At 39.7% G+C, this 17,379-nt stretch overlaps 1 protein-coding gene across 8 annotated transcripts in view; it reads right to left on the bottom strand.

Moving 5' to 3' along the window:
• The window catches only part of TNS3 (tensin 3), a 434,958-nt gene that overhangs the window by 96,477 nt on the left and 321,102 nt on the right, over positions 1-17,379 (bottom strand). For all 8 annotated transcript variants that reach the window (XM_054019057.1, XM_054019050.1, XM_054019049.1 and 5 more), the window contains one exon: positions 9,343-10,602. In XM_054019057.1, the coding sequence (XP_053875032.1) occupies positions 9,343-10,602 (1,260 nt within the window). The remainder of the gene's footprint in view (positions 1-9,342; positions 10,603-17,379) is intronic.

Raw genomic sequence — 17,379 nt, 5'->3', positions numbered from 1 at the left:
GCGGCAACTAAACATACAATAGACAATGAACTACCTTTTAAAAAAAATAAAAATAAAGACTTTCTTCATCATCCAGTAAAACCATGGATGAGTTCGTAACCAGGACCAGCAAATTCCATCAAGACTCCATAGATTAAAAGAAATTTTGGTTCATTTATGCAACACATTTTCCCTTTTGTCTTGTTCAGAACAAACATTTGATTGACATGGTTCGTTCATTATGACCAGGCTACGCTCCAGCGGGCTGAGCAGATATTGCCATCAGGTTGCTAGATACAGTTTATGAGAAGGAAATGGATCAGCATGCAAAAAACACTAATGGGAAATTAGTTAATTTGAGTCTTGATAGTTGGAGCAATGTACACAATGATTCAGTAATGTGTACTTGTGTGACAGCAGAAGATGGGGTTGTCTATCTTACAGTAATAATTGGTACATCAAGAAATGCCCACACAGCAGAATACTTAAAAGTAGCAGTAAAGGTTATAACAAGCTGTGGACAAAAATTCAAGTGTGTAGCTTTGTAACAGACAATCATGCAAATATAACAAAGCTGAGAAGATGATGATAATGAAGGGAACTTGAAACTTATATGTGTACAGTGCTCATCTGATGTAACTTTTAGCCAAAGACTTAAGTACAACTGCAGGAATAAAGGAAAATGTTGTTGATAGTGCAAAATACTTCAGAATAACAACCACTTTGCTTCAGATTCACAAAAGAGAACAAGAGGATTTCTCCCCCAAGATGTACAATGGAATTCAGGGGTTGACTGTTTTGAGCTACATACTGAGAACAGGCCTATTCTGATGACAACTTGTGAAGAAAATAGTGACAAAATAGATGGAACGATCACAGCCAAAGTAGTCAACATGGGACTAAAGAGAAATGTAGAAGATCTGCGGATTATACCGAAACCTATTTCCCTCGCCTTGGACACCCTGCAGAAGGATTGCTGCTGTACTACTGCTGCTGCTGAAATTTGGAAAGAACTTGAAAAGCCATTGAAGAAAGAAATACCAAACAACAAAGTTAAATTGCAGGCAATAAAGAAGTGGATGGATCAAGTCCTTATTCCACCTAATTTTCTTGCCAATATTCTCAAGCCAAAGTAGATGCCTAACTGCTGAAGAAGATGCTGCTATGATAAGATGCTTTGCATCTAATAATTACCCATCAATAATGCCAACTGTAACAAATTTCAGGGCTGGGGGTGAACCATTCAAGCAGTACATGTTTAATGATGATATTTTAAAGAAAGTCCCCACTGAACTGGTGGAAGTCACTAGCCGAACACCTGGAACCAGAACCTGTTGAAGTGCTAAGCCAGATTTTGACAGCAATAGCCTCTTCTACATGCACAGAAAGAATATTTTCTTCATTTGGACTAATTCAAAGTTGAGAAATCAATTGGGAGTTGACAAGGAAAACTTGTCTTTCTCTTCTAGTACATCAGTGGTGGGTAACCTGTGGCCTATCAGGGTAATTCGCTGGCGGGCTGCCGAATGGCTTGTTTACATTTGCATGGCTGCCCAGAGCTCCCAGTGGCCGGGGTTCGCTGTTCCCAGCCAATGGGAGCTGCAGAAAGCAGCGGCCAGCACATCCCTGTGGATCACCAGTTTTGAGATCTAATTTTGAGGTTTTCTGCTGTGGAGGTAGATTTACCGTTGTTGGCACAAGAGCTATGCTGCCAGGAGGCTGCTGCTCCACACACCTGGAGAAGGAGAGTTTACAGGAACTGCCTCCACATCAACCTTCTTCCACGGTGCTCTTTTCTACAGTGTATGGCCCTGCGCACCCCTGCTTGTGCCAAAAGATAATAGTCCATTATTAACCTGGAATAGACTCCCAATGTCTAAAGACTTCACTATCGTCTTTAGACAATGGGAGTCTATTCCATCATCTATCTGTGCAGCCACAGTAACTCATCATTAAGATGAATGAGAGTTACTCATGGATACTGAAAGAGAACAGACCTCTTCGTTTCAAATAAGACTGAAAGGATCAAGCCATTAATATATACATTGCTTAAACACTAAAATCTCCAGATTCACAGTCGGAGAGAAATATCATCTCAAACATGGATTAATCAGGACTGACTCTATAGAAGAGCACATTGCACTGTGTCTGTGAAATTTGTATATAGGTTTGTGATAACCTTTCTAAAACTGAACAGTTTATGCCATAGCCAGAATTTTTTTTTTCTGTTTGCACTTATAAAAATGCCATTAGCACAGTTCATAATGATTTGCAAGTCAAACTATTCTTTTTTATTCTACACCAAGACTCTGTAGACAAGGATTTAACTCTCAGTAATTCACTAATCTGAAATGTACCAGGACCAATTTTCTCCATAGGCAGGATATGTCACAGTGGCTAGTAAACAGATATACAATGCTGGAATGTGTTACTAACAAGTTTAATCAGAGGAATGCTTATCCACCTATAACAGACTGTACAGTGGATTGCCATTTAAGTCAACATTTATAATCAGTTAGCACACAGTCATATGCAAGACACCACAATTATGATAGTATATTAAGTAGTACAAAGGGATTCTACTTTCCTGTATCTAGAAAAGGAAATAAATTCGATAACACAGATAGCACTGTGTTAAAAAAAAAATCAGCACGTACGTAAAATCAGATAATTATAACTACTGCAATCTCTAAAATCTCTTTACCTTACAAGATTTACTGTGCGGTCTTATTTAGTTGTGTTGATCTTTAAGGAGTAAATTAATGACCAATATTTGCATAGTAACATACTAATTCTGATCTTACACCAAATGTAAATCTATAGTAACTCAGTTGAAGTCAATGGAGTTCAACCGTTGTAAATTAGGTCAGAATCAGGCACCAATATTAGTCTGTGGGATGTACAATATCTCAGCGCTTGTACGGTAACATCCACACCCATACAGAAAGCCTTAGACATCATATTTGGATATGCCACATTCTCCTGTCACTTTGAAAAACCTTTCAGATGGGCCAAGCTGCTTTCCCATTACACATAACAGAGTAGAAGGAAACATTTGGAATAGCTCAAAACGTTATTTAAAAAAAATACATATATGTGAAAGGATTTCTCTCTCTCTACTGTAATAAATACACTGTAGCAGGATTTATGACACAAGGATTTGGATTACCTTCAAAGCTATGTTTTTCCATTATCCAAAGGCCTCTGAAGATGTTCCAGACACAGGTAATCAGATGATTAGCTACTTCATTATTATTCAGTTTGCATCTAGGTTTTGAGGGGAGGATCTGTTCAGACAATCCAATAGTATGCCATGCTTGTCTCTGCTGTTGCCACCCATTGTTTTCTTTAGTTTAAACTTCATTTTCTATTTAATTAGCTGCCTCACCTCTCTAGGGCTTCTTTAAATTCTGACCTTTGCAGAACCGAGCTAAGCAAAAGTTCCCTGGGAGAACAAGAAGTCATACTCCTCCACTAGTTACACATGGCAGGCCCACACTGATCAGTCAAGGCTGACTCCAGGAAGTATGCTCAGAGAAAGCAATAACCCATATACGGGGAAAACTGTTATAACTACATTGACAGCTGCTCTAGAACATCTACCCTTAAAAAGGAGTGCAGTTATACTTGTTTTTTCTTCATACCTGCCTACACATGGTGACAGGCACAGAAATTTCTCTCGATCATGGTGATCAAACCCAGCTATTGCATTCTTTTCCCTGGAAGCTGACTGTGCAGCTCAGAGACATGTGTTCCGTTTTGTCAGTTAATTCTTAAATCATTGAAGTAGAAGAAACCATAACATCTTACAAAAGAGATATGGAGTGAGTCAAGTAAGAGGTGAGCAAGAGTTTGCTTTTAATTTGCCTGAATAAAGCTAGTGAACAAAGAAGTTAAATTTCTGTAAAGCAGTTTGTATGTGCGCAAAAGAGAGTACATGCGTCCAGGAGTACGTGTCTGAGAGAGAAAGTACCCCAGGATAAATAAGTGAAAGAGTGAGTGTGTGTCAGTCCATGAGTGTGTGAAAGTGAATTTAGAGAAGAGTGTGTGTGTGTGTCTGTGTGTGCACACAGGTCAGCCCCCCCATCCAAGATCACCTTCACATGCTTTTTGACACTCACATTCTCTTTTTCATGCACACTTCACACCTACTTCTCATACACATGCCAGACCTTCCACTCACTTACTCTTCAACCCCCCCCAACTCAGTTACACAAAGCCTGACTCTACCCCATTCACCCCTGCACCTGCCAAGTCACTGCATATTCTCAGTGAGTCATCCTTCCAGACAACCTCATTCAGTCACCATTCAGTCCTGACTTGTCAGTTCTCTCCATCCCAAATCAATCGCTTCTATTTCCTCTCCTCCTGTCTCTCCAGATTTGTCTGCTAGGTCTTTGGAGGGAAACACTGAAGCCTGGAAGGGGGCTGGGTACAACAGCAGTACTGAACCTGGACTCAGACAAGATGACAGCAAGGAAGGAACAGGCCTGCATCAGTGTACTGTGAGCCTGATCTTCATTCCCCCTCCATGAGTCGCAGCTAGTGGGAATCAGAAACGATCAGAAACCTGGGGCCCATGCAGCTTGTTTTGCTTAAGTATAGTGAGCAGTGCTCTCCCTACAGGCCGGACAGCATAACAGAAAAATTCTTCTTTTGGCTTAGCTGCAGCTACACTAGGGAGCTTTGCCTGAATAGGGATAGCTATGTCGCCCTGGGGTGTGTGAATTTTTCATACTCCTCGGTGATGCTGCCATTCTGGCAGAAATTGTAGTACAGACAAGGTCTACATCTGGGTCCAAATTTTTATGTCTAGTCTTGAAGGCAGGGGGGTAACCATTAACCCTTTTTATCACCCAGATATTCAAGTCTCCTCGCCCACACAAGGTGACTCAAAGCCCATAGTCAATGGGAGCCTTCCAAATTAAGGCAATGAAGATCTAAAGGGCAGTTGAGTCTCATTCACTGGCCAATAAATATTTGGCCTTTTTGCCATCCAGTTTTGCTGTGAATTAGTGACGATTTTGTATGTGTTTATGTACTGGAGACAAAGTGCGCTAAAGTAGCCAACTCATTTCACAGAGTTAAAAGAAGAAAGATGTTAACATCTTTCAGTCACTACATTTATGGGCTGAATTTAGGCCAATGAGATAGAAAGTCTCTGGCCATTAGCAGTCTCCTGAGCCATCCAGTCCCTCTCCCGCTTGCCATATTTCCATCAGAACAACCCATTTAAATAACACGAAGTGATGATCTGAAAATCACTCATTGATCCAAAATCTGAACCCACAACAAGAAAAGATAGTATCATCTGATCCCAACCTTGCCAACGAATCCAGAAGAGTGAGGAGCACTGAGACCCAACATACCTGAAACATTATCGTTTTTAATTAAGTCCCATATATGTATAATGGACAGTTCCAAAGGGTATTTTGAAAATCTTTTCTAACTCTCTGTAAAGGAAGATTTGAGCAGCTATTGATGCTGAACAATGAGAACTTGAGGATGAATTCTCTCTCAAACCTCGACAGAAGTTTTGGAATTAGACCTCTCAACTTTAAAGTCTTATTTCCTGTTCTTTTAAATATGAACAAATGAAAAAGAAAAATTCTAGATCGCATAGAAGATAAATCCAGTATTACTAGTTCTGTAGTAAATTATGCATAATTTTTGTTAAGTACTTCTTTGTATTGTAATAGTCACATTGGATTTCTGCAATATGTTCTACATGGTGGAGTACCTGAAGACCATTTGGAAACTACAATAAGCGTAGAATATTATAGAGGTAAGCGCCACCCGGAGCCCGCACCACTCCCACACCCTAACCCCCTGCCCAGCCCTGAGCCTCCTCCCGCTCCCAAACTCCCTCCCAGAGCCCGCACCCCCTCCCTCTACCCACCTTGGTGAAAATGAGTGAGTGAGCAAGGATGGGGAGAGCGAGCAATGGAGGGAGGGGGATGAAGTGAGCAGGGACAGGGCCTCGGAGAAGGGGCGAGGCAGGGGGTGAGGAAAGGGTGTTCGGTTTTCTGAAATCGGAAAGTTGGCAACCCTGGCACTACAGAACAGTTGCGATCAGCTGGGATGCTGATGGTGAGGCTCCCTAGTCTGAGGACTGGGGGCAATGCAATTATTGTTTCAAAGAATAGCATTCATTGACATTCAGGACATGCTGCAAGGAGTATTTACCTAGGCTTTTGCTGAGATGGTTGTTTAAAGAGAGTTTGTGGGAGTTGGGTTTGGCAGGTATTTTGTTTGCATTCCGATAACGTATTCTTTTATTGTATTGTACACCTACCTACATTTACAACCGATATAAATTGAGGGAAGAGGGAATAAAATCAAGTGTCTGTTCGAGGAGCGGTCAGGTCTAGACACGCACCCAAATCATTCATGCTGCTTATTTTGGCCCTATCAAAGAGAATTAGAAAATCAGGAATTGTGAAAGGTGGGCGCAGCTGATCCTGTGCAATTAGAGAAAAAAATTTTACACCATAGAATATCAGGGTTGGAAGGGACCTCAGGAGGTCATCTAGTCCAACCCCCTGCTCAAAGCAGGACCAATCCCCAGACAGATTTTTGCCCCAGATCCCTAAACAGCCCCCTCAAGGATTGAATTCACAAACCCTGGGTTTAGCAGGCCAATGCTCAAACCACTGAGCTATCCCTCCCCCCAAAACATGGTTCCTCCCTGAAACAAACAACAAAACACATGCACCAAAACTATTCAATATTTGACTATTCTGTTTACCGTCTGCTAAGGTGTTGAACACATAACAGAACTGTGAACAAAATGCTAGATGATACTCCTAAATGTGTCTGATCACAAGAACACATATTTCAGGTGGAATGCATAAAATTATTACTTTTGGGGTGCAGGTTGAGGTTACAGAAGGAAATCAATGAATGCTAAGAACAGCTGGATTGTAATAACAATTGGCACTTATGCAGCACTTTAAATGTGTTTCTTTTAGTTTATAAATTGTGCTTACTAGAACAGTCTTATAGGAACTGATTAAATTCTCATTTAAATCAACTGAAGGGAGCCTTTTCACTGGCATGCTTGGGAAGTGGATTACAGCCTCAGTACATATAACTGTATGTTCAAAGCACAGTATAATACAAACATCTAATGAGGATGTACAAAACCCAGTGAGGTAGCTTAAAAATGTATTCTTCATTTAGACATGGCAGAGAAAAACGACTTTCTTAGAGGCCTGCATGTTAGTGTTGTGGAAGCAGAGAAAGAACTGACAGGAAGGGGATGCAATGCATGACAGTTCGTTAGCAAGAGTTAGGCTAACTGTAACCCTAATAACGCGAGATTTGTAGAAGCGAGGAATGTGTGAGGCGAGTGGGAAAGAACTGTGTGAGAAGTTGTTGCGACCTTGTGTAGATAATATGGAATGTAGACTAAGAGTCTACATTAGTGAGCAAAACAAGATATCAGAATGACCTATGTGTAAACAAAATGCAACTGTTGCTCATTATTGTCTGTAACAAAAGGTATAAATGCTTGCTGTAATTGTTTACCTGTTGAGAGACCTGCTTAGCTCTCTCCCTCTGCGCAATTGTGAGAGTTAATAAAGCATCTGACTTGCTGTACCTAAACAAATAGTGAGAACTCTGTTTTTCTCCGACAGTGTGGTAAAGCCATGATTATGAGTTTTCTGACTCCTATCACTGTGCTCATTCTACGTTCCCTCTTTGTAACTAACTATCGGTGTGAGTTCTATAAACATATAGTAACCATTATGCTTAAACTTTTCATCTTCTTTAATTGCATGTCCACTTCCAGAACATGTCCCACCAAAGACTTCACTTCCGCCAAGTACAACCTGTAGTGGGCAAAACGCTTATCTGGCTTCATACATGTGATGCAGCGATGTTGACTCCTTTTTCCTTTCTGAGAGTACTAGAAGTCATGAGCAAAAACCAAACAATTCTTTCTAGGCACAAATGTTTAATCAAAGGATAAAAATGGGTGGCTTATTTTATCCTACTCTCTCTTCCCCTTCACTGGCTCCACTGAATATCAAAGTGCAGCATAGTTTCTAATGGGCAAATCTCACTTTTAATTTCTGCACTGAACTGAGCATTTAAAGATTCAAGTCAATTACAGACAAATGTATTTCAGTCTAAGATATTCCCTGAACAAAAGTTCTGTGTTGAAATCTAGTTAAAGTTGCCCAGATAAATTTTCCACCAGCACAACCTTAAAAAAGCCAAGAAATCCCTAGTCTTTAGACAGCCCTTGTAACGTGCAACCATGACTTCATCTCCTCCACATTACCTCACCAACATCCACCCCATACGAAACAAATACCTCTGCCCTCCACGCCCACACAAAACATGTAACACTGAACTGCAACTATGTGGAGTTGTATGGTCATTTTTCTAATTGTTCAGAATACCAGACTGGGCTTAAACTAAAGTAGATGGTTAGTTAGTGTGTATGGTGTAGATTTTTAATTGATGGTTACAGGTTTACGTATTGTGTTAATAGAAGGAATTAGTTGGTTACTAAATAGAAATAGGCTATGATCGTGTTTATCATTTTGCACTGTTGTTTATTCTAGTACTGTTATTCAGGTGATATAATGAGGAAGAATGGTGTTGTATTTTGTTCTTTAAGTAACTGGTTTTTGTGTTCACGTTAAGGTGAAAACCAGAGGTAATGCATGGGGTTGTTAAACTACTGGAAACCCAAAGAAAAAAATACAGAGCAAAATTTCAAAAAAGGGAGCATTTTAAAATATTTGATCTGCAGAAGTTATTAGGGTATTTTAATGAAAATATTCACAGGAACTTCAGTTGTGCCATGAAGTGTTATTGTGCCAAATTTGGAGATGAAATTAATTCAGAAATACATAAAACAGAGGAATTTCCATCTCATTTTATGTGGAAATTATAATGTAACCTTAACTTCAGTGTTACTGCTGATGACTCCACAAAACTGCCTCACATTGTAATTAATAGGATTTTCCATTTTTTTAATTCTCCCCCTTAGAAGAGGAACAGCAACAATCATTATTGCGGCTCTTCCACGGAACTCTACAGAACAATTAGGTTTTGTTCAGGAGTATTACATTTGAAAAAAAAAAAAAAAACTCAGAAGAGCAGCTTCCGAAGGCACTTATGATCTTTGGGGGAAAAAAATATTTAAAAAAAAAAAAAGATGAATGATTATTCAGTTTCATCCCCTCATTCCACAGATCACTATGAAAAGAGGGTAGCAGAGATAATCTATCTCACACTGGCAATCATCTGAAAGTAATAAGCAATGTCCTCCGTTCCTGCTGTGCGATATCAAAAGAAAAAATGCTGGGAAAAGCATTACATGCATGTATTATTAAAATAACTTACCATGCCGGGAAAGATTCCTGTTTGTGACCTCTCCTTTCTCACGGAACCCAGGGCTCACGCTGAGCCCTCCCCCATCCCCATCAGGGCTGGTGAAGCCATTCACTTGACTCGTGTCCCTGGAGACTGTGTTAATGCGGGTCGGGATAGGTTCAAATGTAGGGTCCAGTTCCAAGATCAGCCGATTCAGCTGCTCAATTGACTGGTCGATATCCAGAGTAGGAGAGGATGGCAGGTCCTCGGCATTCACTCCTAAAGCCAGGCCATTTGTGTCTTTCTCAGCTACTAATCTGGATTTAAAAGCCTCGGGCACTGGGTGTTCTGCCACTTCACTGGAACTTGGCACAGTCCCTATCCCCCGCTGCACAGCGTCTCTGCTGCTGGATCCCCGGGTGGGTGTGTCAGGGATTCTGGGCTGGCTCTGCACATTGCCTGAATTCTCTACAGTGCTAGGAATGCCAAGCCTTACTTCACTCTCGGGGGAGTAGGTGTACTGGTGAGCAGTGACCATCTGCTGTTGGCGCACCCAAGTCTGGGTAGAGTAGTTACTAGGGCCATAAGCCTGAGGCTGAGCGGAAACAGGAGGATTCCTTTGCAGCTGCTGGGATTGCTTAGGCTCACCACTTCCAAATGCTCTCTCATACAGGGGGTCCACACCTATTCCCAGGTCAGGGGCCAGAGCACTGTGGTGGTCCTCTCCAGTGTTGCTTCCAAAGCCATCTGAGAGCAGCGAATTCTGACTGCTCTTGTGGCAGCTGAAGTTTCCAAGATGGGCTGAGTGCTGCCCTTCAGAGGAGGACAGTGTCCCGATGCTGTCCACACTGTGAAGGTCATGGCTGGGCATCTCATCATCCAGAATATCTGTCTCCCTATCCTTCAGTTTGGTGTGTCCGTTCACATGAACCTGAGCTGGCACTATGTGGCGAGTCCCACTGTACTTGTTTTGGGCATCAGTCATATCCTTGAGGGGACTGACTGAGTTTTCTAGGCCGAAGCCACTAAGTAGCTGGTCCAGCTCTGCCTTCTCTTGTGGGCTCAAGCCCCGTTTGATTCCCGGTGCTGGATGCTCCTCGGTCTTGTCCGTCCTTATAGAAGTTGTTGAGTGTCCTGAATCACTGCTGACAGATAGAGTATGGTCACTGTGATCAGGGCTGCTGGTCACAGGAACCCCCTGGGCTCCACTGGGGATGCTAGTATCTGAAGAGCTCTTCTTTCTCACTTTAGCATAAAGACTGCCATCAATAGGACCCTGGGTGTGGAGCACTGTGAAAGGAGAAGCAACAGGGTCAGGGAAAGAAAAGGACAGAGTATTAGATAAAAGCATTGAACAGCATTACATTACATTACTTTACATTGCAGAGGTACTGCTGACAGCACACTCATTAATTTTCTTTGTAAACACATGCTCGTTTTAAAAACCAAACATCAACCAAAAGCACTCTCTTGCCTTATGGGACACATTTCAATTTACAGCACAGCCCTTCATAAAATTGTATGAAACAAGAGGAGAAAAAACAGTTATGTACATGACCTTGTAGCAAAATACAATTCTCTACTTTTATACTTTCATAGAAGTGAAATCATGGCGGTGCAATAACAAGACCACTGTTTACACTGGTTTGAAGACCCACACTATTACGTACTGGGAATTTGAGAGACATGACCAGGATCCATTCAACTAAGACTGAACAAGGTCTACTGGAACTTTCAAGTTGTGCTCTTAGCATATGTTTTGTAACTGCCAGTCTGCCAGCTCCTACTAAATATGTTAAACATATTACCACTGATCAACCGCTATTGTTTTCTTTTTGGTAGCCCACAGAAATGACAGGTACTTAATCAGAGCAGGAGTCTGTGTGCAGCGTATCAGAACATAAACAGTATCGCTCAACAGAGGCATGAACACAAAATCTAACTAGCTTTGTATAATATATATTGTATATACCTATATATCTTTAGTGGGTATTTTCTTTTAAATTTTAATAATGTCAAGGCAACTATTTCTCACAAGTCAGAGTATGAAACACAGGGATAAAGAGAATCAGGCTAAACCTCAACTCCACAAGAAAGAAAGAAAGAAAGAAACCTACTGCACTTGTATAACATTTGTCATGGAGTATAAGCATCCTTGATTTTGTCTCTGATCTGCATAAGACTTTAATTAAGAAGTTCATATCTAGTCAGACATGCAGAAATTGTATGTAACAGAGAAATTTTATAATATGCAACAATAATTGGGGTGGGGGGGACACAAGGGAATGTATACACTCAATTTAATAGTGTAGAGTGTGGAAACAGACCAAATTCTGCTCCTGATTACACCAGTGCAACCCTTGTAATGTCACTGAAGTTGCAGCATTGTAAATGAGAGTCTGTGTGAATCAGGTTTTATAGGAGTGTCTGCTAATTTCTGAGCCAGGTGTCACATTATGACTCCAAACACCTGCAAACTTACTCTACCTACAGTATCTACATAATATAAACAGCTTAAAGGGACCGGTCAATGGGACCGCACACATACTTAAGATTACGTGCATGCCTAAATGCTTTGTTGGATTGTGATCAGACAGAACACAGGTAGCCTCCTCGACAACTGAAGTTTTATTTCAAGTTTCCAAATCCCTTTTGTGTTCAAAATGTCTATATTTGGCCATGCCCAACACAAAACGTTTTGTTTGTTTGTTTGGAAGGTTTCAGCAAACTTGGTCAATTCATTTGAGTTACTTGAACATTAAATGAAACCATTGTTCTCACATATTCTCTCAAAAACTTTTGGACTTGTTTAATTCAGAAATGACTAAAGCTGTAATCCTGAACTTGGCTTGTTTTTATATTATTCATTAAGATTTTAAAAAATACTCTTAATTTTGAGGAATATTGGCTCTGTAGCTTTAATGTTATAAAACATTAAAACATTATGTTGAAGTTGCCTATTTCATGCATAAGATGTACTTTTCTACCATTCATTTTTTAAGATGTAAACTAAGCTCACCCAAACTGAGAGCATCCTACATCCAGGAAGTCTCATATTGAGACTTACCTAGAATGCAAGTGATGCCAAACTAACAACTACAAAATCAAGACAAGGAGATCTAATGTCTTATCAAACACATCTCATTCACAATCCAACATATTCTAAAGGAGCTTCCAAACTCAGATCACACTTTGATAGTCATTAACAAAGGTTATTCCTAAACCAGAGCATCCCAAGGCCGCAGCATTCAAAATGTCTGAATTATTCTCACTATATGAAATAACTGAGCATAATTGAACTAGGACGTTGGTCTCACATCTGTGGACATGTTACTACACAAAAAGCAAGAAAATATTGTGTAATAGGCTTTGCAGATTTCTAGATATGGCCATTATTCAAACACATACAGTATATTTAATTATGATATATCTATTGTTCTTGGCACTGATGTCATTGTACCTCACTATGATAGAAACACTTTTCACTATTTTCTCTATATTTTTTTATTTTTATATACATTTATTTTAAAAAGTTATACAATAGAACTCAGATGAATTCCAAAATTAGTATTAAGCTCTCAACCTCAACACTGCCCCCTGGTGCATATTCCTTAAAATAAAGTTTTCATCTCATGTGTAATTTGTCAAATACAGTATACTATTCTGCAAATAGGAATATTTTACACAACCTTATGTTCACTACACATGCATCATGCTGTATTACTCCATTAATACCACTAAAGAAAGAAATAGTTTTAAAACACAAACAAGTTAGGTGACTGAAAATGCCATGACAAACAGACTGTCAGCATCTCATCAGTAACTTTTTATTCTCTAGAGAAAATTTGTCAGAACCGATTTTTACATAAGATTCTGAGGACTTCCTAATCAGTTTGGGTTGGAAATAATAGTGTGAGAATAGCCTCCTCCATGTTATTTCAGCACTAGGTCTTCTGGTAATAGAAAAAAACAAGAAGCAGAGAGAACATCTTCCTCAAACATTTCAAAGCCTCAAAAGAGTTTTGTTTGGCCCCATCTTATTTTATCCAGATCACTTCTCCCATCCCTGTTTGTTGGGGTTCACTAAAGGAAGCTTTTGATGGTCTTCTAGACATTTTGGGCCAAGGAGAATAAATGAAGCTCTTACTATGTTTAAGTGGGTACATATTCTAAGAGTTTAGGGAGTAATTCTGTTGGGTTTGTTTATGTAGCTCCCACTGATTTCAAAGAGGTTTGTGCAACCATAGGTAGACTAAGTCCCTTAGCTATTACCTAATTCACAAACTGAATGTGAATTCTCCTCTTGCTTTGAAGAGGACTCTCACAAAACCCTCCATTTGAAAGTGCAATTTTCTGTTGTATGCACAGCCAGGAAAGTAAAATATGTGGTTTCGTTTCGGCAGGATTCATGGCTCATTTACAAGAAAATTTATATTAGGCAGGAATTCCTGAAGAATCATTTGTTACCAACATTTGAGACTAGTTTGGTCATGAGGAAACTACTGCATTAAAATTTAGGTCCAGACAAATATTTTTTGAAGGCAATGGACAATTTAGTCTGTATACTTGACATTGCAAGGTCAGCTGACAGATCTGATACACTCACAGATGGGATGCACTGTAACAAGTACAATCTTTTCATGGCATGCTTAAAATTACACATTGGTCATGACATTTTCTGAAACTACTGGTTAGTCTGACTATTTTGTGATTTCAGAAAGGGCCTTATTCATAATGATAATGAATTCATCAGTTTATAATGGCAGGAAAAATGATTTGGTTGGAAAACACATTATTTGTATGGCACACTGCCAAATTTCCTCCAGTTAGAGCACAGCATACTGAATGTTATGTGAGAGGTCTAACAGGTTTCAGTCAATAAATAAAGGACAACTTTCTAATTTTTTTTTTAAAAGAGACCAGACATTACGAGTATGTTTCTAGTTAAGAAAAGCACTGCAAAGAATGTAAAAAAATAAGGTTCTGAAAGAACAACAAAAAGCGTTAACCCATCAGCCTAGAACAAACAATTTCCTTCCCCAAGGCATTTCTCTGTGTGCTGATTGTTACAACTCTGCTGAAGTTTACACTGGTAAAGAAAAGGGCTTCTATTCACCAGGCTGAATGCATCACTGATAGGTACATACATGAATGTGTCACTGTACTGTAGTTTGCAATGTTGTTGTAGCCATGTTGATCCCAGGATATGAGACACAAGGGGGGGGGAGGTGTGAAGTAATATATTTTATTTGACTATCTTCTGTTAGTGAAAGAGACAAGCTTTTGAGCTATGCAGAGCTCTTCAGGTATTTATTGGTCCCATACCTCACCCACCTTGTCTCTCTCACTGTACTCTATACAGATACTCAAGTACAATACATATGGCTTAGAGAGCTTCATTATACGAAAAATCATTGATTGATGGTTTCTCAACCTCTTGGATGTCATGCTCTGTCAGCAGTCCTCATTGCTGATAGATATCCTAAGTTGCTATCAGTGCCTGTTGATCAAAGGGTGGAGAGATTGTCATATGGAATTCTTTACTATTGTAACCACAGTTCAATTTAATGTTTTGTTGCTAAAAGAAATCAAAGTGTTTTGTTTTTTTTAAAACGCAACTGTGGGAAAATTATTTTCTGTCCGGCAATAATTTCCTTATGGCTAGTTTCCAGTATAAAAAAAACAAAACAGGCAAACTTAAAATACTGCTTTGATTAGTATGGTTGGATATCGCAACCCCACGACCTAAAACAGATTCAGGAGCTGGGGAAGAACTCATGGGGAGGAAGGTGTAAAACTAGTATTCTTGTACTGATAAAAAAGAACTCATCCTAACTTACTTTTCTCTATTTTCCAAAACTGAACGCAATACCCTATTAGGTAAAGTACCAGTACTGTAAATCCTTCAAACATGCAAGTAAGGCACAAATACACACCCCCAGATGAAACATTCCAGCACATAGATTTGGTGCTTCTTATAAGATGTTAAGGACAAAATCCTGCCCAATGTGGGTGGTTGTTCTAGGAGGGTAAATAATGCAGGTAACTTTTCCTGCATTTGCATCGCCAGCGTCACAGGTTACTCAAGGTCAGTGGAGTGCTAGGTGGTGGTTACAGCAAATGTGTTTGCTAATCTGCCAAAAGGTCATGGACTGCTGGTTTGGGGCCAAGGCTAGCACCTTTGTGCTCCGCAGAGAATATTCACCCTGTTTCTTCCTCAGACATTCTGTACCTATGTAAGACTGGCCTTCCCATGGTCAACATTGCTTGCATTATTATTAATCATTTATAATAATGCCTTGCTACCACAATCAGCTGGGGACCCCATTGTGCTAGGCACTGTACAAACACATAGTATGCACCAAAGAACTTACATGACTAAGGAGTAACAAGAGGATTTTGTCCCAACCACTTACACCGCAGGTTCAGTAGTGAAAAGAAAACAAACACAATCATTTGGTCCTGCATTTTGATATTTTCAAATCTCATAAGCCAAAGGCAAAAATTTATGGTGGCAGGGGGGAGTTGTTTTCATTTGAAAGAAGAAAAATGCTGTTTGGTCCTATTACTAGAAAACTGGATATATTTTTACATAGCCACATACAGCAGGAAAACAAAACCACAAAGATGACTAGATCAAACTCAATTTTTAGAAAAGTTAGGGTACAATACTGTTCTTCAATATAGTCTCATTTCTGTTACTAATTAGCACCTTAGATTATTAAAATGAAAAGGACTTTAAATCTCATTTATTTTTCACTACTTGTGCTCTTTGTTTGTGTGTTGCACTTCAGGCACTGAAACTACATTGTTCAGTTTCGCTTTCTTCATAGTGCTTTGGAGCAGGCAGTAAAAGAACAGTACTGTTTGGTTTTCCAATACTTCTCAGGATTGTTTTACCAAAAAAATCATTTTTCACTTAATTAAAAGAATTACAACATTTCTATTCACATTGGGTTATGCAAAATTATAGAGTTGCCGCTTAAACTACTTGGGGGTAATGAGTGTCCCCACTCATTTAAGTAAGTTAAAAACATCCTTTTGTTATGAGTGTATAAGTGAAATGAGTGGTTTCAAACTCTGAAAAGATCCTATTTCTTGGCTAAGACACTTAATTAATGGCTATTCAAATCCTGGTTCTCATCAGACCTTCAGCCTGAAGTGAGGACTAAGAAGCTGGACAAGTTTCAGGTTTCTTTGAATGGCCAACATTAACTAATAAGCACCAGGGAAGGGTGTAGCTCCAGGAATGTTTTAGACAAGTAAATCAGATGATGAATAAATTCTGCAAGAAAAATCCCTCCTCTGACTGTCATGTAGATGAATGAAAACTTATTCTGCCTTTTGTACTTAGAGCTTTTCAATTTTAAAGTACAGTTCTACTCAGACAAATCACTCTGTTGAAGAATGACACCTTTTGACTCAAAGGCGCCTGCCCGTTGGAAACTATGGAGTCTTTCAGTGGGCTTTGGATCATCAGGCTCCAGCTCTTCTATCTGTATTTATTTATAGAGAGTGATACCTGCTAGGTTAGTGCTAACACAGGAAGAGAGGATGAGCTATTGTATTCTAGCTTGAGCATCAACAGAATGTTAACTAAGGAAATGCTCCAAAACTCATGGAAAAAACCTCTCATTTAATTCAATGGGTTTTGGATCTGGTGCTAATTTCTAAATGCAGGGGTAAATTCTGCTCTTGGTGGTTGCACAGGTATAAGGTAGGAGAGAGCAGAAATGGGCGCGCAAAATTTTTATTGCTAGTAATAATGCACTAACCTTCAGATCTCAGGCTGTTTCCAGCCCCGGCAGTTTACCTGTAAACTGAGCAAATCTAATCTGCAATCAGTGAGAAACAACAATATTTTTTCTTTATAGCCAAGTTTCTAAGCAGAACTTCAATACAGTAACTTACAATTCCGTCCTTTACACAGTACAGTCACACAGTATGAGAAGCTGAGGGTTGCAGGATATTTAGTCTCTCTTGCAGAGGGATCAGCTACCGTTTGTTACTATTCAACCTCAGACCTCTGTCAGGGTTCGCATCATGACAGACAGGATGATGTTTCAA

This window comes from Malaclemys terrapin, chromosome 2 (genome assembly GCF_027887155.1).
Source record: "Malaclemys terrapin pileata isolate rMalTer1 chromosome 2, rMalTer1.hap1, whole genome shotgun sequence".
Classification (NCBI taxonomy): Eukaryota; Metazoa; Chordata; order Testudines; family Emydidae; genus Malaclemys; species Malaclemys terrapin.
The sequence above is the reverse complement of the archived record's forward strand: the minus strand, read 5'-3'. Positions and strand labels throughout refer to the sequence as shown.